Below are 21,002 nucleotides of genomic sequence, written 5' to 3' on the forward strand. Positions count from 1 at the left end.
TGTAAAGGGCGACCGCTAAAGTCATGAAGATGGACTATGAAATCTAACCATAGTTCAATGCGACGGTGATTTACCAAGGATCACCCAACTGGGTCAGGTGGAGTAAGCGGGATTAGAACCTAAATCTCCAAGCTCAAGAGCTGGCAACAGATCCACTGGATCACCGATCACTGGGATTCCTTCAGCCTTAACCTTGTCCTTTGGGGAGAATGCAGGCAGCAGGTGCACCATCACTCTCCTCCAGTGTTGGGAACAAGGCCCCTGTGCAAGGCCTTGACTGTGCATCTTGGGGAGAACGCAGACGCTCATCAAGTCTTTAGTCATTAGATGTGCACATCGCTCACCTCCACGATTGGAAACATGGTCCCTTTGCTTATATGTTAGAGAAGCCAATCCCTATAGCCCCATTTCAATAGTTCCCCTTGCCCCACATGCAGGTGTTTAGGCCAAGGCATGCTCTACTCATTGGTTCAAAGACTGACCAATCCTGTTTTATGTTTATTTCAAGGATTTGACTGGAGCCTTCATTTCAAATGGGAGCAGATCCCCATAGACCAGAAGATGTCGAGGACGGACCCCACCATGTTCATACGGTAGGACCCTTTTTCTACCCTGGGCCCCTAAGGTACAGAGGGAGCTACTCTTGGGAGTTTCTGTAGGGAGGTCTGAGTGAATGTTTGAGTGAGTAAATGAATGTGAGTGAATGTGTGATTGAGTCCAAGCACAATTGAGACAGAGAGCAAGTAGGTGAGTTAGGGCTTAAGGAGTCTTTAAGTGAGTGAGCATGAAAGCGAGTGGCGGAGCAAGCGAGAGAGCTGACGTATTGACGAGTGAGTCAATGAGGGCTTAAAAGAGTGAGTGAAGGCATGAGCGCTTAATTAGGAAAGTAGGAGTGAGTAGGGTGTAAGAGTGATTCTGGGTGAGTAAGTTTGTGAGAGGGTAAAAAAGCAAGGGAGTGAAAACGTTATTTCCCCTTTCTGAATGGCGTCGGGTGACCGTGAAAGCAGGGAGGAAACTAGGCACTGGTCCAGGAGTTTGCTGTCCGTTCTCCCTGAAGATTTTACAAACTGGCTTTTTATTTGAGCAGCACTGGTCTTTTAGATTTGCTGTGGCTGTTTTAGACAAAAAAAGAGTTCCCCATTTGGGAATGTAAGCACAGGTATTGTGGTCTGGTGTTCCTTGCAAGCCACCAAACAGTATGCAAATAGTGTCCTGCCAAATTAATGTTCATTAGGTAGGTCATTCTGGGACCTCCTGTGCTTGGAGATGTTCCAATGGGGAAGCATCCCGAAAATGAAAGCGGAACAATGCTTTTGTTTTAAATGAGTTCCTTGTTCAGGGCCTTAACCACGCATGTGCTGAACCACGTACATGCTTGGTTAAGGCACAGAAGAAGGGAGTTGACGCGATCAAGGAGGAAGTAAGTTGGACTGGGACTGGGGCTGTTTTTTTGGGGGGTGGGGTGGGGGCTCGGTGTGATTAAGGTTTAGGGTTGGGGGAAGGGGGTCAGGGTTTAGGTTTTAGGGGTGGGGTGAGGGGTTGGGGTGCTTTAGGTTTTAGGGACGGGGTGGGGAGTCAGGGTATTTTTAGTTTTTGGGGGTGGGGTGGGGGCTCGGGGTGATTAAGGGTTAGGGGTGGGGGAGGGGGTGTTCAGGGTTTAGGTTTTAGGGGTGCGTGGGGGGTTGGGGTGCTTTAGGTTTTTGTGGGGGAGGGGGGTTGGGGTGGTTGTGGAGGTGGGGGGGGTCGCGGTCATTTTTAGGGGTGGGGCTCAGGGGGGGCGCATACTGGAACCATGCATGCTGTTCACTAATGCCTTTACCAGGAATGCCTTTACAATGAAAAATCGTTGTTAAGGCATTTGTGGTAAAGGCATTAGTGGTAACAACACGGTCGTTGTTCCGACCTCGTTGTTCAGGCATGGGTGGTTCAAGCACTCGTTGTTCCAAGATATAACCGTTACAAAGTGGCCTATCAATACATGGGTCACAATGCGAAATCAAAGACGTTTGCTAAAAGTCTGTGTGCAAGTTATGACCACTTTTTGTGACCTGCCTTGTAGCAAATGGCCCTAGGTGAACGAAAGAGGGGAATGTGTGTGAGTGAATACATATGTAAATGAGTGACCAAGTAGCCTTATGCAAATGATACTGTGTCCTGGCATAGTTTAAGAAATTCGTGTGGGTTATCCATGAACTAACTGTGAAAGAGCAGTGACTCAAAATGTCCGCCAGTTAAAATGGCTGTCAGTCAAAATGTCCGCCAGTTAAAATGGCTGTCAATCAAAATGTCCGCCAGACCAGGGGGTGTAAGGGATGTCGGGGCTACAGAGAGGCACCTGTTGGTCCATGTGAAGAATTAAACAGACAGAGATGAAATAATGGTTGTAGGAATGTACCATCTTGCCTGGCATGTTACCCCCATATTTCACTGTATATATGTTATTTTAGTGTATGTGTCACTGGGACCCTGCCAGCCAGGGCCCCAGTGCTCATAAGTGTGCCCTGTATGTGTTCCCTGTGTGATGACTGTCTCACTGAGGCTCTGCTAACCAGAACCTCAGTGGTTATGCTCTCTCTGCTTTCCAAATTGTCACTAACAGGCTAGTGACCAATTTCACCAATTCACATTGGCATACTGGAACACCCTTTTAATTCCCTAGTATATGGTACTGAGGTACCCAGGGTATTGGGGTTCCAGGAGATCCCAATGGGCTGCAGCATTTATTTTGCCACCCATAGGGAGATCTGACAATTCTTACACAGGCCTGCCACTGCAGCCTGAGTGAAATAACGTTCACGTTATTTCACAGCCATTTACCACTGCACTTAAATAACTTATAAGTCACCTATCTGTCTAACCTTCATCTGGTGAAGGTTGGGTGCAAAGTTACTTAGTGTTAGGGCACCCTGGCACTAGCCAAGGTGCCCCCACATCGTTCAGGGCAAATTCCCCGGACTTTGTGAGTGCAGGGACACCATTACACGCGTGCACTGTACATAGGTCTCTACCTATGTACAGCGTCACAATGGTAACTCCGAACATGGCCATGTAATTTGTCTAGGATCATGGAATTGTCACCCCAATGCCATTCTGGCATTGGGGGGACAATTCCATGATCCCCCGGGTCTCTAGCACAGAACCCAGGTACTGCCAAACGGCCTTTCCCGGGGTTTCACTGCAGCTGCTGCTGCCAACCCCTCAGACAGGTTTCTGCCCTCCTGGGGTCCAGCCAGGCCTGGCCCAGGAAGGCAGAACAAAGGACTTCCTCAGAGAGAGGGTGTTACACCCTCTCCCTTTGGAAATAGGTGTCAGGGCTGGGGAGGAGTAGCCTCCCCCTGCCTCTAGAAATGCTTTGATGGGCACAGATGGTGCCCATCTCTGCATAAGCCAGTCTACACCGGTTCAGGGATCCCCCAGCCCTGCTCTGGCACGAAACTGGACAAAGGAAAGGGGAGTGACCACTCCCCTGACCTGCACCTCCCAGGGGAGGTGCCCAGAGCTCCTCCAGCGTGCCCCAGACCTCTGCCATCTTGGATTCAGAGGTGTGCTGGCACACTGGACTGCTCTGAGCGGCCAGGGCCAGCAGGTGACATCAGAGACTCCTTCTGATAGGCTCTTACCTTTCTTACTAGCCTATCCTTCTTCCTAGGTAGCCAAACCTCCTTTTCTGGCTATTTAGGGTCTCTGCTTTGGGGAATTCTTCAGATACCGAATGCAAGAGCTCACCAGAGTTCCTCTGCATCTCCCTCTTCGCCTTCTGCCAAAGGATCGACCGCTGACTGCTCAGGACGCCTGCAAAACCGCAACAAAATAGCAAAGACAACTACTGCATCCTTGTATCGCTTCATCCTGCCAGCTTTCTCAACTGTTTCCTGGTGGTGCATACTCTGGGGGTAGCCTACCTCCTTCTTGCACCAGGAGCTCTGAAGAAATCTCCCGTGGGTCGACGGAATCTTCCCCCTGCAACCGCAGGCAACAAAAGACTGCATCACCGGTCCTCTGGGTCCCCTCTCAGCATGACGAGCGTGGTCCCTGGAATTCAGCAACTCTGTCCAAGTGACTCCCACAGTCCAGTGACTCTTCAGTCCAAGTTTGGTGGAGGTAAGTCCTTGCCTCCCCACGCTAGACTGCATTGCTGGGTACCACATGATTGGCAGCTGCTCCGGCTCCTGGGCACTCTTCCAGGATTTCCAAGCCTGGGTCCCCGACACTCTAACCTGCAGTGCACAACCTTCTGAGTTGTCCTCCGGCGTCGTGGGACTCCCTTTTCAGACTTCAGGTGGACTTCGGTTCACTCCTCTTCCAAGTGCCTGTTCCAGTACTTCTGCGGGTGCTGCCTGCTTCTGTGAGGGCTCCCTGACTTGCTGGGCGCCCCCTCTGTCTCCTCATCCAAGTGGCGACATCTTGGTCCCTCCTGGGCCACAGCAGCATCCAAAAACCCTAACCGCGACCCTTGCAGCTATCAAGGCTTGTTTGCGGTCTTTCTGCATGGGAACACCTCTACAAGCTTCTTCACGACGTGGGACATCCATCCTCCAAAGGGGAAGTTCCTAGTCCTCTTCGTTCTTGCAGAACAGAAAGCTTCTTCCATCCGGTGGCAGCTTCCTTGCACCCTCAGCTGGCATTTCCTGGGCATCTGCCCACTCTCTACACTGTTGCGACTCTTGGACTTGGTCCCCTTGTCTTACAGGTACTCAGGTCCGGAAATCCACTGTTGTTGCTTTGCTGGTGCTGGTTTTCCTTGCAGAATCCCCCTATCACAACTTCTGTGCTCTCTGGGGGTTGTAGGTGCACTTTACACCTACCTTACAAGGTCTTGGGGTGGGCTATTTTTCTAACCCTCACTGTTTTCTTGCAGTCCCAGCGACCCTCTACAAGCTTGCATAGGTTTGGGATCCATTTGTGGTTCGCATTCCACTTTTGGAGTATATGGTTTGTGTTGCCCCATACCTATGTGCTCCTATTGCAATCTATTGTAACTTTACACTGCTTGCATTACTTCCTTTTGCTATTACGGCATATTTTTGGTATTGTGTACATATATCTTGTGTATATTTGGCATCCTCATACTGAGGGTACTCACTGAGATACTTTTGGCATATTGTCATAAAAATAAAGTATCTTTATTTTTAGTATATCTGTGTATTGTGTTTTCTTATGATATTGTGCATATGACACCAGTGGTATAGTAGGAGCTTTGCATGTCTCCTCTTTCAGCCTAAGCTGCTCTGCTATAGCTACCTTCTATCAGCCTAAGCTGCTAGAAACACCTCTTCTACACTAATAAGGGATAACTGGACCTGGTACAGAGTGTAAGTACCCCTTGGTACCCACTACAAGCCAGGCCAGCCTCCTACAATGGTTACATATGGTAATCTCCTAATTAATATTCATTAGGCAATTCGTTCTGTGGCTAGAGACTCTGAAATGCAACCTATTAGTATTAGTTCAAATTGCAACATCAGAGACAGATCTCAAAAAGTTTGTGTGCAGTTTACAACCACTTTTTGTGACCCTTCTCTTAGTACATCTGGCCCTAGGTGAGGGAAACAGGAAATGCGCGAGAGTGATCAAGTGTGTAAAAGAGTCAGCAAGTAGACTGATGCAGGTCACACTACCACCTGGCATGGTTCAGGAAACTCATGTTTGTTATTTAAGAATTAACTGTGGAAGCGCAGTTGGTCAAAATGGCTGCCAGGCAAAATGGCTGCCAGACCAGCGGCATCAGTAGCCGTGAGGACTAACAGAGCACCTGTAGCTATATATGACGAATTATTGAAGTGGAGATGAGGTAATGCCGAAGAACATAAATATAATCAGATTTTTATACGACAGACCAGACACTGACTTGTGGTGCTTAACAATTAGTGCATATTCACCCTACCTGACATAATATGACTCTATCTCGCTGATAAGGATGAAAGGCTGAGTCGGCTCTGCTGGGATTCTGACCCGCGATTCTGCGATAGTGACGATTTTCGCATAGTTACAGATTTGTTACGTTTGCTACATAATTCATCATCTGCCACACAATCTGAAGATTTTAATAAAACAAATTTCGTTTTTACCTCCAGCGGTTCAAAAGTTATTTTAAATGCTTCAACGCGTGTTGCCGCGCATTGGGGGGTATTTCCAAAGCTAGACTGGCCTTTCTGTTCCTTATTCCTATATTTGGGGTATAAACGGGTACAAATACATTGTTACAAAGTCTAAAAATGATTAAATAATTAAGTCATTTTGCCACATAATGCCACATAATTTGCCTTTTCTTGTCGCTTCCGTTACCCAACCCTGCCACATAATTTGGCCCTCTCCTGCCTCGTAATTGCAGTAGGTCACGCTGCAGCGAGAGCTTGGCGAAATTCTCGTCTTTATCGTAATTACTCTGACCAAGCTGAGGGCAATGACACCCCCGCAGAGGCCCCCCCCGCTCCCTGTAATGCCGGTGTGATTGATACCACCACGCAGGCGGCCGCCTGTCGACTGCCTATCGGTTTTCGCCTTTTGTTTTTATTGCAAGGCCCTTAAAACGTAAATAAAGAAAGTTCCGGCCATAAAACATGCCCAGCTTCACAAAATGGAAGTATTTCACGCTGCTTGCCAGGATTGTAAAGTCTGAAAGTTATGGGCGATTGTGTAGCGCCCGTCGGCTGTGCCAGCCGCCCCCGTATCTGCAGTGATGGATGGCTTTACCCTTTCAGATAAAGGGCACCTCTGACTTCCCCGTTTGATTGTCGGGACACGCGGACACATATATTCCCCACTGCTGTGTGTCTGATTTTCGTTCCTCCGGTGACACTGCAGAAAGGTTAGTCTGCGCCCCGGCCCAGTGTCCTCTTCCGGGAGAGCTGGGCTCCGAGAGCGCCTGGTCCCTCCGGCGCGCCCTCTCCTCTCCATCAGGAACACAGCTGATGTGGAACAGAGAGACCCAGCAGTCGCATTCCATTTCAGCAAAGTTTAATATATGCAGGTGCAGGAAGGAGGCGGGAGGGCCTCCTGGTTGAACGGGGTTCACTCTGTGCTGCCGAGAGGCTCACGTGGCCCAAACCAACCAGGAGAAGAAACTATGAATCCTGGCGCAATAGGGAGGATGTCCATTTTCAGCAGGACACGCCAATAGCAGCCCTGGCTCAGGGGACATGGTCATGGTGTGTTACTGGGAGCACTGGCTCAGGGGGGATGGCTTTGGGAACCATGTGTTACTAAGAGCCCTGGTTCAGGGGACGTGACTTTGGGCATTGTGTGTAACGGAACTTGGTTCAAGAGACATCACCTTGGGCATGGTGTATAATTGGGGGCCATGGTTCAGAAGACATGCTTTGGGTAGAGTGTGTCACTGGGAGCCCTGGTTCAGAAGGGATGACTTTGGGCAGGGTGTGTAACAGAAGCCCTGATTCAGGAGGGATGACTTTGGGCGGGGTGTGTAAGTGGAGCCCTGGTTCAGGAGGTATGACCTTGGCTTTGATGTGTCACTGGTTCAGGAGGGATGACTTTGGGCAGGGTGTGTAACTGGATCCCTGGTTCAGAAGGGATGACTTTGAGCAGGGTTTGTCACTGGAGCCCTGGTTCAGGAGGGAAGACTTTGAGCAGGGTGTGTAACTGGAGCCCTGGTTAAGAAGTCATGACTTAGTTCATGATGTGTCAGTGGAAGCCCTGGTTCTGGAGGCATGTCTTTGGCCATGGTGTACAACCAGAGCCCTGGTTCAGGCGGCATCACCTTGGACATGGTGTGTCACTGGGAGCCCTTGTGCAGAAGGCATCACTTTGGACATGGTGTGTCACTGGGAGCCCTTGTTCAGAAGGCATCACTTTGGTCATGGTGTGTTACTAGGAGCTTGTTCGTGGTGTGCCACTGGGAGCTCTGGTTCAGAAGGCTTCACTTGGTGTGTTACTAGCAGCCCTGGTCAGGAGGCATGACTTTGTTTACGGTATGTCACTGGGAGCCCTGGTTCAGAAGGCATGACTACCTGTTTGAAATGACACAGCAATGGTAGCACTAGTCTAGGAGGAGGAGCCCTGGTTGAAGAGGGAGGACGTTGGGCTTGGCGTGTCATTGGGTGTTCCACTTCAGGAAGCAGGACTTCACTTTGAGTGTGACATGTCACTCAATCAATCAATCAATCACTGCATTTGTAAAGCATGCTACATACCCGCGAGGGTCTCAAGGCGCTGGGGAGGGGGGGTGCTACTGGTCGGAGAGCCAGGTCTTGAGGAGTCTTCTGAAGGCCAGCAGGTCCTGGGTCTGTCATAGGATGGTGGGGAGAGTGTTCCAGGTCTTGGCGGCGAGGTAGGAGAAGGATCTGCCGCCGCCGGTGGTTTTTCGGATGCGGGGGACTGTGGGGAGGGCGAGGTTGGCTGAGCGGAGGCTTCGGGTGGGGGTGTGGAAGCTGAGTCGGTTGTTGAGGTAGGTGGGTCCGGTGTTGTGCAGTTCTTTGTGTGCGTGGATCAGGAGCTTGAAGGTGATCCTTTTGTTGACGGGGAGCCAGTGCAGGCCTCTCAGGTGGAGTGTGATGTGGCTGCGGCGGGGGACATCGAGGATGAGTCGGGCCGAGGCGTTCTGGATGCGTTGGAGTCGTCTCAGGAGCTTGTTTGTAGTTCCTGAGTAGAGAACGTTCCCGTAGTCGAGTCTGTTGGTGATGAGGGCCTGGGTAACGGTTTTTCTCGTGTCGAGGGGGATCCATTTGAAGATCCTGCGGAGCATACGGAGGGTGTTGAAGCAGGACGCGGAGACGGCGTTGACTTGCCTGGTCATGGAGAGAGTGGAGTCGAGGATGACCCCCAGGTTGCGTGCGTGGTCCGTGGGTTCCGGGGCTGTGCCTAGTGACGTGGGCCACCAAGAGTCGTCCCAGGCTGATGGGGTGGGTCCGAGAATGAGGACCTCCGTCTTGTCTGAGTTCAGCTTCAGTCTGCTGTCCTTCATCCAGTCGGCTACGGCCTTCATTCCTCGGTGGAGGTTAGCTTTGGCGGTGTGGGGATCTTCGGTGAGGGATAGGATCAGCTGGGTGTCATCGGCGTAGGAGATGATGTTGAGGTTGTGTTGTCGTGCGACGTGGGTGAGGGGGGGCCATGTAGATATTGAACAGTGTCGGGCTGAGGGAGGATCCCTGTGGGACGCCGCAGATGATCTCAGTGGTTTTGGAGCGGAAGGGTGGGAGGCGGACGCTCTGGGTTCTGCCGGAGAGGAAGGATGTGGTCCAGGCCAGGGCCTTCTCTTGGATACCGGCGTCATGGAGGCGTGCTGATAGGGTGCGGTGGCAGAGCGTGTCAAAGGCTGCTGATAGGTCCATGAGGATGAGGGCGGCTGTTTCTCCTTTGTCCATCAGGGTCCGGATGTCGTCAGTGGCGGCGATGAGGGCGGTCTCGGTGCTGTGGTTACTGCGAAAACAAGATTGGGATGGGTCCAGGATGTTGTTGACTTCGAGGTAGCGGGTCAGCTGTTTGTTGACAATCTTCTCGGTCACTTTTGCCGGGAAAGGGAGCAGGGAGATGGGACGGAAGTTCTTGAGGTCCTTGGGGTCCGCCTTGGGCTTCTTCAGAAGGGCGTTGATCTCGGCGTGCTTCCAGCTTTCTGGGAAGGTTGCTGTCTCAAAGGAACAGTTGATTGTTTTCCGGAGGTGGGGCTTGATGGCTGCGCTGGCTTTGTTGAAGACGTGGTGAGGGCAGGGGTCCGATGGGGATCCGGAGTGGATGGAGTTCATGGTTTTGGTGGTGTCTTCATCGCTGACGCTGGACTAGACGGTCAGGCGACTGGTGCGAGTGGTAGTCGCAGGGGTGGTGGACTCGGTGGTGGGTGCGGGGGGGTCGGGGTTGAAGCTGTCGTGGATGTCGGTGATCTTGCGGTGGAAGAAGGTGGCCAGGGAGTCGCACAGGTCTTGAGATGGCGGGATGTCGTTGGTGATGGAGCTGGGGTTGGAGAGTTCTTTCACGATGCTGAAGAGCTCTTTGGTGTTGTGTGCATTGTTGTCTAGGCGGTCCTTGAAGGCGGTCTTCTTGGCGGTCCTGATGAGTTGGTGATGTCTGCAGGTGGTGCTCTTGAGGGCTGTGTGGTTGTCTAGTGTTCGGTCGTGGAGCCATTTCTTCTCCAGCTTCCGACAGGTGTGTTTGGAGATCCGGAGGTCTTCGGTGAACCAGGCGGCTTTCTTGTTGGTGTGGTTGGTTGTAAAGGTCTTGAGAGGGGCGAGGGTGTTGGCGCAGTCATTGATCCACTGTGTAAGGTTGGTTGCGGCAGTGTCTGGGTCGGTGGGTGGTCTCAGGGCAAGGGCGGTAGTCAGTTGGTCCTCAGTGACCTTGCCCCAGCAGCGGCGTGGTAGCTGTTGGGTGCAGTGGTGTGTGGTGGGTTTTCTGAAGGTGAAGTGGACGCATCTGTGGTCGGTCCAGTGTGGTTCAGTGGTGTGGTTGAGGGAGACGTGGGGGCTTGCGGAGAAGATGGGGTCGAGCGTGTGTCCAGCGGCGTGAGTGGGTGTCGTTACGAGCTGTTTGAGTCTGAGGTTGGCGAGGTTGTTGATCAGGGCGGTGGAGTTGGCGTCGTCGTTGTTCTCGAGGTGGAAGTTCAGGTCCCCAAAGAGGATGTAGTCCGTGGAAGCGAGGGCGTGGGTGCTGATGAGGTCGGCGATGGTGTCACTGAACTGTGGGCGGGGTCCGGGAGGTCTGTAGATGAGAGTTCCTCTGAGGGTGGTGTTGGGGTCGGTGTGGATCTGGAAGTGCATGTGCTCGGCGGTGGTGAGGGTGTCATCGGTGTTCGCTGAGATTTTGATGGAGTCTTTGTGGATGATGGCGATTCCTCCTCCCACTCTGTTGATGCGGTCTCTGCGGGAGATCTTGTAGCCCTGTGGGATGGCTATGGCGATGTCTGGTGCTGAGGTGGCGTTCAGCCAGGTCTCCGTCAGGAAGGCGACGTCGGGGGCAGTGGAGTCTAGGAGGTCCCAAAGTTCGATGGCGTGCTTGCGAGCAGAGCGGGTGTTGAGGAGGATGCAGCGGAGGTGGTTGGGTTCTCTGGCTGGTGGTGTGGAGGGTTGGATGCTGGTGAATCTGCAGTTCCGGCAGGTGAAAGGCCCCTGGGTGCGTTTCGGGGTGGCCCGGTAGCAGGGGTGGTCTCGTCTGGTGTTGAGTGCGTGGAGGGTGCTTGCATTGTAGTGCAGTCTGGCGTTGCGGGGGTGCGGGTTCCAGGGTTTCTGGTGCTGGGTGCGGTCCAGGCGCGGACGGGCGCAGACGGGCTTGCCTTAGGTGCGCCTTCGGCGCCCCAGTGCGCACCCGCTTCGCGGCCTCCATATGAGGGCAGAGGGAGGGAGGAGCAGCTGGGAGGTGGGAGCGGGGCGGCCAATGGGAGTGAAGGGGGCGGGGCAGCAGGGGCTCAGCAGCAAGGGAAAAACCCGGGGAAAAACCCAGGGGAAAACCAGAGGAAAAAACGGCGGGAAAAGACGGCGGGAGAGGGACAACAGAGCACAGGGGTACAGAATGCAAAACACAGGGGCACAGAATGAAAAAAACAAAGTTGCACAGAAGCCAAGCGCAGGGGTACAGAAAAAAGGGAGCGAGTAGTCAGGCGGCAAAAGCGGCAACGGAGGTTCAACCCACAGGGGGCTGCGTGGCAGATGGGGGGAGCGACCTGCCTGGTGACAGGATCACTGGGAACCACTGCTCAACCAGATATCCTCCCACCTTGACATGCAATGTCCCTGACCTTGGGCATCACAAGAGGCACGTTTGAAACCCACATTCTGAAGGTGAGTTACAGCCCTGGTCCTGATGATGTGCCTGTTTGTGATGAATATTGGTTCCTATATGTTCTTTAGGAGGTAAGAGTGTGTCTGTAGTTAGTTGAACATTGCCCACAATGTCAGCTTTGTCACTGCCTCTGGTGAGACGTATGTGTCTGTTTGTTTTTCCACCTGAACAAGCACCCAAGCACCTTGTATTCTCAGTAGCCGCTGTTGGAAACCAATACTCCAGTGGCCCAGCTGACACAGAGCCGCTTAGTTGATGCATCCCTAAGGGACCCCTCACCAAGTACATGCACTCTGCCATTGCAGCTTGTGTGTGCTGGTGGGGAGAAGAAAGAAAGTTGACATGACATCACCCACCCCTGGATGCCATGCCCACAAACCGCTGCCTGAGGCACAGGTAAGTCACTCCTCTAGCAGGCCTTACAGCCTTAAGGCAGGATGCACTATACCACAGGTGAGGGCATAGATGCATGAGCATTAGGGCCCTACAGCGTCTAAGTCCATTCTTGGACACTGTAAGTGCAGTGTGGCCATATTGAGTACATGGGCTGGGACTTTGTCATTATGAACTCCACAGCTCCATGATGGCTTCACTGAAGACTAGGATGTTTTGTATCAAACTTCACAGCACAATAAACCTACACTGGTGCCAGTTTTGCATTTATTGAAAAATGCACACAGAGGGCATCTTAGATATGCCCCTGTATTTCACCCAACTCTCTAGTGTTAGGCTGACCAGCCACTAGCAGACAAGCTTCTGACCCCATGGGGTGAGAGCCTTAGTGCTCTCGGGGGTCAGGGACAAAGCCTGCTCTGGGTGGAGGTGCTTCACACCTCCCTTCTGCAGGAACAGACACACTTGGCGGTGAGCCTCAAAGGCTCCTGCCTTTTGTCTGCTCCCTCAGGGCACTTCAGCTAGTGGAGATGCCCCCTCCCCCCACCCCCACGGGACCAGGCCTCACTTTTGACGGCAGGTCTGGTGGGAAAATTAGTAAGCTCCACAAGGAGTGTCCGCCCCAGCTGGGACCACCCTAGGGTGCCCAGAGCTGAGGTGAACCCATCCTGGCAGAATCCTCCATCTTGTTTTGGAGGGTGTTAGCCAATAGGGTTAGGAATGTGCCCCCCTCCCCAAAGGTAGTGGGCACAAGAAGGATTGTAGCCTCATTGAGGGTCATTGGCTACTGCCCTCTGACCTCTCTAATGCCCCTAAATCTAGTATATTAGGGGCACCTTTGAACTCTACTCTTCAGATTCCTGGAGACCTTAAAGAAGAAGGACTGAAAAGCCTCACCAGCAGAGAAAACTCCATACGACAACTGACTTGGCACCTGCCCTACCGGCCTTTCTGCAGCTTCAAGTCTCCTGCTACAAAAAGGCGACACTCCCTGCAGGTCCAGCGACTTCTACAAACCCCCAAAGGATTGCATGCCTATCCAAGGACCAAGATCTCCCGAGAACAGTGATCCTGTCCACAAAGAAACCTCCAAGAAGGACTCCAGACCCTCCCGGATTCGTAAGTCCTCCCCACTCTGCACCCGACATCCACAGCCCGAGTCCAGGTGGCCCACCGATACAGAGAAGGTCCCCAGGTGATTCTGACCTCAAGTCAACCCTGGTTTGACCCCTTCTGACCAACACGAAAATGTCGGCAGCCTAAATGCAGAGGGCCTCCCTGACTGCAACTGGCTCCAGTGGAGATTTCCCGATGTCGAAAGGTACCCCAGCACCCTCAGTCCCCTTGCCTTGGGGAACCCAGCCGATGTGCCAGCAACGTCCAGTGGGCTCTCTAATTACCTATCTAGCTATTGGTCTTCTTCAGCCGACTCTCTGGACCAAGCCTGCAGCATCTTTGTGAACCCCAGGGTTCCTCTATTGAAAAGCATTGGGTGCCCGACGCTGTGTTTGCACCCTTCACCCGGCTGCCCCGTGCCACTGAGGGTGTGTATTTGGTTCTGTCCTGTGCCCTCAACCCCGGTGCTGATCTTAACCCCCCAGGTCTGTGCCCTGAAGTCGCAGGTACTTACCTAAGGACTCCATAGGATTTCCTGACACCAAATTTGACCTTTGCACCCGGCCGTCCCCATGTTGCTGGTGGCGCACCCACACCTTAACCCCTGAAGATTGAGGCTGGGACTGTAAGTCGAGTACTCACCTGCAAATTGTGTTGTTACTTTTCCTCCCCTAGGACTGCATTTCTTCCTACAAGAAATTGCACTGTCCACTTTTGAAATTTAAAAGTATTACTTACCTGAAAATTATTTTATCTGTGAATTCCAAACAAAGTGCATTGAAAGTGATACATTCTTGAAAATGTACTTACCTACAACAAAGATCCCTTTGGTTCTAGATATAAAGTTAAAAGTATTTTTTTTCTATACATACATATTGGTCTGGAGTTAGTCATTGAGTGTGTGCCTCATTTCTTGACTGTGTGTGTCCAACAAATGCTTAGCACTACCCTATGATAGGCCTGATTGCTTGATCACACTCCCACAAAAAAGAGCATTAGTATTATTTACTTTAGCCTCTGCAAAGCCTTTGGGGATCCAAGGGACTCTGTGCACTCTATACTTTACAGTGGTATAGCATGTACAAAGACAGCTTCCTACATCCCCCACAAGGACAAAAAGTTTCCAGCGGAACAAGATCACTTATTGTTCATTTCTCAGAAACAAACAAACAACCCCCTCTTTGGTGATTTGTTTTTGACACACAAAAATAACTCAGAGTGGTTACCAATGACTTCACACTAAGGCCTATATTTACGAGGCCCTTGTGACATTGTTGCATCACTTTTTGTGATGCAATGGCACCACAAACGTCTAAATCATATTTATGAAGCCACACAAAGCCACTTTGCGTGGCTTTCAATAGCCTCATAACTATGGACTCTGTGATATAGAGGGGTTCTGTGGTGTAGAGGGGAGTTTTCCCAGGCAACACCCATGGATTTTGACACATTCCCAGATTTACATGATGGGGATGCGCCAAACCCTTACGGCTCCCCAGCGGAAGCACAACGAGGAGAAATATATTTATTTCTCCTTGTTTTTACCTCTTTCTACGTGTACACATAGAAAGAGAAAAAAACTTTTATAGATTGTTTTTGTGGAGGAAGGTGTCCCTTCCTGCTGAAAAACAATCCTGCACGCAACGCAGACAACCTTGCATACAGCGACAAGGATGCCGATAAGCACCAGCGTGCGGGGAGAGGACCGGGATGTGCCGTATTGGATAGATACAGTGCATCCCTGCCCTTTACCTTTGACGCAGGGCAGCCCAGGAAGCTGACATCTCCTACATTTGGGCCTAAGCGATGAGCACTCTATTGTGGTTTGGGGATGCCAGACTACCCGCTCACCCCAAATCCGCTATGGAAAAACTGGTGGGCCCCGCTCAAGGTCTACTGACTTATTAAGGTACCCTAGAGTCCTGTTGTTTCAGAGGCTGGATCTTCAGCGTATCCAACAACCTCAGGCTTCCTCTGAAACCTTGATGTTGTTTGTACTTTCTTTTTACATTATGACTATGACAATTTTCCAGTAATTTGTATGTTTTCTGTTTTTTGATTGCAGAACGCCTGTCATCGCCGGGGGGATTTTTGTCATAGACAAATCCTGGTTTAACCATCTTGGAAAATATGACGTGCAGATGGATATTTGGGGTGGAGAGAACTTCGGTAGGTGGAGGTTTGTTTCAGGAGCCCTGTGCTGCTCAAAAGTCTATGCAGACGAATAATCAAACAGAGTCATACATGACACCAATCTCTGATCTTCTGGTCACGAATGTCCAGCTCCGGTCCAGGAGGCGAGGTCAGTGCCAGATTTCCATAGCAACCACCAATTGTGCAGGCGAATTCCACCCATATTCACTGTATGTACACTTCTCAAGTGGATCTTAGGGTGGCTTAAAACACCCAGGGTGCCTGGTACATGGTGCTTGAGGTTCAGGCAAGGGGCGGCGGGGTGGTAGGGGTGAGGGGGGCACTTCCAGAACTGGATGAATAGCTGTGCTAAGTATTCTGAAATTAGCAAAGAGAAATGTGAAACTACAGAACGAAGAATATCTGCAAAATGTTGTCTTATCAGGGAAAACATCAAGTTTATTTTTTGTGTATTTTCTTTCAGAGAAACAAGTAGAATATCCTTTACAGTTTTAAGACTTTTTCTTTTGACTAGAATACGTTTAAAAGCCTATTGTTTGAGAGAGACTTTTTCATGCAAATAACAAGTTTACTAGGTTATTGTACCAGACGGCAATTGGATTTAAAGATTAGTTATTTATCGATTTGATGACGTGCACAGGTGCGATTTCTATCTCTATTTCCAACATAAGAATTACAAATTAACACGTCCCTGGTATTCATCTGCACCCGCATTCGCTCAACATAAATTAGATAATAATTCTGCCCTTTTCTACCTTGGTAATTATCCATCAAGTGTTTCCATATGACACCAGCACACATCATTTTATTAACAAAAATATATATTTTGTGTTGACCAGGTGGTGGCGCGTTGCAGAAGTGTCGGTGTCAGAGAAGTCACGGGAGTCTAAATAAGTTCATATAACAGGCACAAATTAATGGCGTGTCACATTGAGCACAAGGCCGTTGATTTCCCATGCGTCAAAGTAATGTCCTTTTCCGGTCCCACGTGAGCCGGTGTCACTCTACATGAGTGACACTTGGCAGCTCTTGGCTGCCAGTCCAGGACTTCACAGGAGCGCCCGAGGCTCTCGGCTCCCGCTTTGAAGCACAAGGTTCGCCGGCAGCGGCAGTCGGAGATGGCTGAATTAATTATTAAGAGACATGTATTACATCTACTGATCATCTCGAGAGAGCGCTGACACCTAGGAGACAGGCGCCCGCCCCCCGCTTTCAACTGTTCCGTGAGTGAGGTCCCTGGACGGTCTTCTCCGGTAATGCCCAAGATCAGAGGGACATCAGAGGACTCGGGGCTCCTCTAATCTTCAATATAAACAGAATAATCTCTCTCTGGGGCTGCGTGTTCTTAGGGAGGTGTGCTTTTCTGTTCCCAAGAAGCTCCGTCTTCATTCTTTTGCACCTGTCCCGTGACTACAACGGGTAAGTCAGTTTTGATGGAAAAAGTCCGCAAGTTTGCTGCTTAGAAGTCTCCCTGCAGACCCCAGTACCCACTGGGTGCTCTCTGAGGCCCCTGAACAGCTAGCAGTCACTCTGTCCTAACCAAGAAACTGGGCTCTGTTTTGGAGTTGGAGGGGCCAGAAATGCAGGGGCGACTCCTTCGCTATGAAGATAGTGCACTTAAGTGCGCATGTGTGTTTGGCCGGCTGTCTCAGGCCGGCCAAACATACATGCGCACTTAGGCTGTGTCTAACAGCCAGGCCGGAGAAACTGCACAGACGCCAGGGCTGTGTCTGAGTGGCAGTCACTGCCACTTAGACCAATCCTGGCGCTGCTTTCATGCTAGGGTTAGCATGAAAGCAGTGGCAGGATTGCTACAGAGTTATTTTTTAAAATATTTGTATTCCCTCCCAGCCCCCGCCCGTCCCTCCCCTGCTTACCCTTCCCCTTGATATTTGCGGCGGCCGCCACTGCAGAAATGAAGCCGGAGAGAGCAGATATGTTTCAAGCACCCTAGCTTATCATATTATTAATAGCATGGGGATCGAGGCATTAAAAGTGCAGTGGACGTGACATCATACACCCTTTGACCCCTGGATGATATCACAGGGTCACCCCTCCCCTCAACCTTGACACGTCAGTTGCTGTCTGCTTCTGAGGGATACAGTACAGGAAGGGAGTGGAAACCACAGAAAGTAAACCTCTGTCTGAGAGGTCTGTCTAATGCCTTCATAAGCAGTGAGACCAGGGCTAGCAAGGGTAGCGTCAGGGCAGCTGAAGAGCAAGCCGGCTTCTACCCCTCGCTACACCTCATTCATGTCTATGACTAGTAAACACAAACACTGTATTTATGTAGGACATACATTCAGTGTGTCTCAGTAGTTTTAAAAGTTTTTCAAAGAGATCCTTTTATCTGACGAAACTGATGCTCACTTCCTCGACCTCAGTAAGATATGTGGCTGAGTGGGTCCTGCAAGGGTTTGAAGCTGCGGTGTACAGGTCCCATAAAGGTCCATGGAATAGGCATCTTAACCCCCTAAGACCTCTTAATACCTAGGTATAAGTGCTGTGAGATTCTGACCCCTAACAGCTGTGCCGTGACACACCACACAGGAGATAGCCAAGAGATGTCTTTACATTTCACACATTATCACCATCAACCTAGTGACCCCAGTGGTCCGACAAATGGACAAAAGCAAGCTCTCAAACGCTGAAACGGACTGGTCTGGACAGGACACTGGAGGTTCCTTACATGCCAGTGCCGGTAGGAGTGGGTGGAGCTATTAAGACGGTGGCCTTTTCCCCAACCTCAAACATGTCTCTGTTTGTTGGTGCTATGAGAAGGGCCTTGCCGTCTGTCTATCCAGTTTGCATCTGTTTCTTCATCAGCATTGTGGCTCATGGGCACATTGATCCCAATGTCTCTCAGATGCCGCTGTCCTTAAGGATTGGTTCCACTCCATGCTAGAGCAGAAGGTTTGAAACCTAGGTGCTCTGTACAACAAAGACCTCTCAGCAAGGAACAGCAACTGCTGAGGGGGGCTCCACCACCTCCCGAAGTGGCATTAAACCACCCTGATGCTTGCTGTGGTAGCATTCCTCAGGGACCACTGAAGAACTTTATTCAAGAAACAAAAAGTCCAGAGTGAGGTGGTTTGGTCACATTTAGCCTAAGATACCACAGCTAATTTCTGCGGATTCACTGGTTTGAGGTTAGCAAGGAATCCTGTGTCTCATGTACACGTTTCTGAATGATCACGCGGCAGGATAACCATGCAAGGCATTCCAGACCCTCCAACCCCCAGGAAAACTGAGGTCCTTCTCTTGGACGAGACCACCTGCCATGTTTTAAACATTTGTATGTCATATCTATCCATCTATCCATCTATCTATCCATCTATCTATCTATCTATCTATCTATCTATCTATCTATCTATCTATCTATCTACCTATTTGGGTTCTCTGCACGATTCTCTCCATCTAAGCCTCTATTAGCAATAATATAATAGCAATGCTGCCTCAACCTCTCCTCGTAAGGCACACTTTTTAGTAACACTTATCATGCTCCTCGCCCATCCTTACTTCAACACACCATATTTCCCCTCCTACTCTGCCCAACCCATCCCTTTTCCATAGATGTCAGTTCACCAAAAAGTCCAGGGTACTAGAAGTGACATCAACCATCACTGGACCAAGATGGGATCACAGGTTTGGCCCCCAGTGCCTTCCGCAGCCTATCAACAGTCTCCTCCTCTTTGCTCCCAAGTGGATAGTGGAAGAGCAAGGGCTGGAAACCACACAGGATAAACTTCACTTTTTGTTCCAGCTCCTAACTTTGACTCCTGAAAGCAGGAGGGCATTGGGGTACTAAAGGCCAAATTAAGTATAACAGCACCTTCCCTTTGCTGCTCTTTATTGACATCCATGCACATTTCAGACACATATTCCTGAACCCATCATCCTCCTCCAACCTCGCTGCGATCTATCTCCCTCTTTCATCCGCAAACAGCCATGCGCCATCCTCCAGTGCATGCCCCACACCATCACATTCATTACATCATCTACTCTCTCTGGCACTTACAGGGATTTCAAATACATTGAGGTTCTGCCTCTGCTGAAGAAAGCCACATCCAACCCTTTCCACATCTCCCTCAAGCTACTGCAATGTCTCTCAGCTTTCTTTCTGCAAAACCTCAGAACACTGAATGTTTAACCAGCATACCTGCTGCGCTTCTGGCTATCATCCTCACTGAACTCTACACACCAATGACTGCAACCTCAGTCCACCTGTGTACAGCTTCATCACCTTAGCCTACCACAGTCTCCTTATGTCTAGTGTTATCATCTGCTTGGCCATCCCCAGTGCAGCCTGGGGCAAGCTCTCATCCTTCTGTCAAGTAGCTCTTTGGACCCAACAACTACACCCTTCAAGTGTCCCCCAAAATTCTGTTTGGTTTTCTGTCCTCTTTCCTATATAAATCAGTCATCTACTCCTTTTCCTGATCATCAGAAACAAGAGCTCCCCATGGGACTCCTCCTGGTTGACAGTCGAATTGGGACCCGTGCCCACCCCCATAGACCACGCCAGAACCTCGGTATCATCCTAGATAAGAAACCCACAATGACTAAACAGGTGAATGTAGTAACCTCATCCTGATTCCTCCTAGTCCGCACGCTCTGCAAGTTTTCCAAATGGCTCCCCACATACGCAAGACGCACTGTCACCCAGAACCTCATAACTAGCAGACTAGACTACGGTATTGCGCTCTATTCCAGCATCTATCTCACAAAAAAACTTCAGACCATCCAAAACACGACAGACATTGCCAGAATTGCTCACATCACTCCCTACCTCACAGAACTACACGGGCTCCTCATCCAGAAACAATGCCTATTCAAGCTGCTCGCCCATGCCTACAAAGCCCTCCACAACACCAGACCAGCATACCTGACTGGCCTATTCAAGCTGCTCGCCCATGCCTACAAAGCCCTGAACAACACCGGACCACCATACTTGACTGACCAGCATACCTGACTGGCCTATTCAAGCTGCTCGCCCATGCCTACAAAGCCCTCCACAACACCAGACCAGCATACCTGACTGGCCTATTCAAGCTGCTCGCCCATGCCTACAAAGCCCTGAACAACACCGGACCACCATACCTGACTGACCAGCATACCTGACTGGCCTATTCAAGCTGCTCGCCCATGCCTACAAAGCCCTCCACAACACCAGACCAGCATACCTGACTGGCCTATTCAAGCTGCTCGCCCATGCCTACAAAGCCCTCCACAACACCAGACCAGCATACCTGACTGGCCTATTCAAGCTGCTCGCCCATGCCTACAAAGCCCTGAACAACACCGGACCACCATACCTGACTGACCAACTTCAACTCAACCATCCAACCAGACAGCCATGCTCAGCCTCACTCACCCTCACACGTGTCCCCCGCAGCCGCAGAAGAAGTTCAGGAGAGCACTCCTTCGCCTACATCGCTGACAAGCCCTGGAATGAACTCCCTCAACACACCAGGACCGTCCCTTCCCTACTAAACTTCCATAAGAAAATGAAGACCTGGCTGTTAACTAGGAGCTGCACCCGACCTACGTTCCTGCTACAGCGCCTGGATACCCTCATGGGTTATAAGTTGCGCCATACAAAGAGACATAACATA

General features: G+C 50.7%; 1 protein-coding gene and 1 long non-coding RNA gene across 2 annotated transcripts in view; one reads left to right on the top strand and one right to left on the bottom strand.

Annotated features, from left to right (window-relative positions):
• The window catches only part of LOC138260459 (uncharacterized), a 442,993-nt gene that overhangs the window by 416,959 nt on the left and 5,032 nt on the right, over positions 1-21,002 (bottom strand). The window lies entirely within an intron of this gene.
• Positions 1-21,002, top strand: part of GALNT16 (polypeptide N-acetylgalactosaminyltransferase 16) — a 386,127-nt gene that overhangs the window by 335,002 nt on the left and 30,123 nt on the right. The window contains exons 8-9 of the mRNA XM_069208972.1: positions 509-593; positions 15,299-15,402. Of these exons, the coding sequence (XP_069065073.1) occupies positions 509-593; positions 15,299-15,402 (189 nt within the window). The remainder of the gene's footprint in view (positions 1-508; positions 594-15,298; positions 15,403-21,002) is intronic.

Source organism: Pleurodeles waltl, chromosome 9, assembly GCF_031143425.1.
Source record: "Pleurodeles waltl isolate 20211129_DDA chromosome 9, aPleWal1.hap1.20221129, whole genome shotgun sequence".
Taxonomy (NCBI): domain Eukaryota; kingdom Metazoa; phylum Chordata; class Amphibia; order Caudata; family Salamandridae; genus Pleurodeles; species Pleurodeles waltl.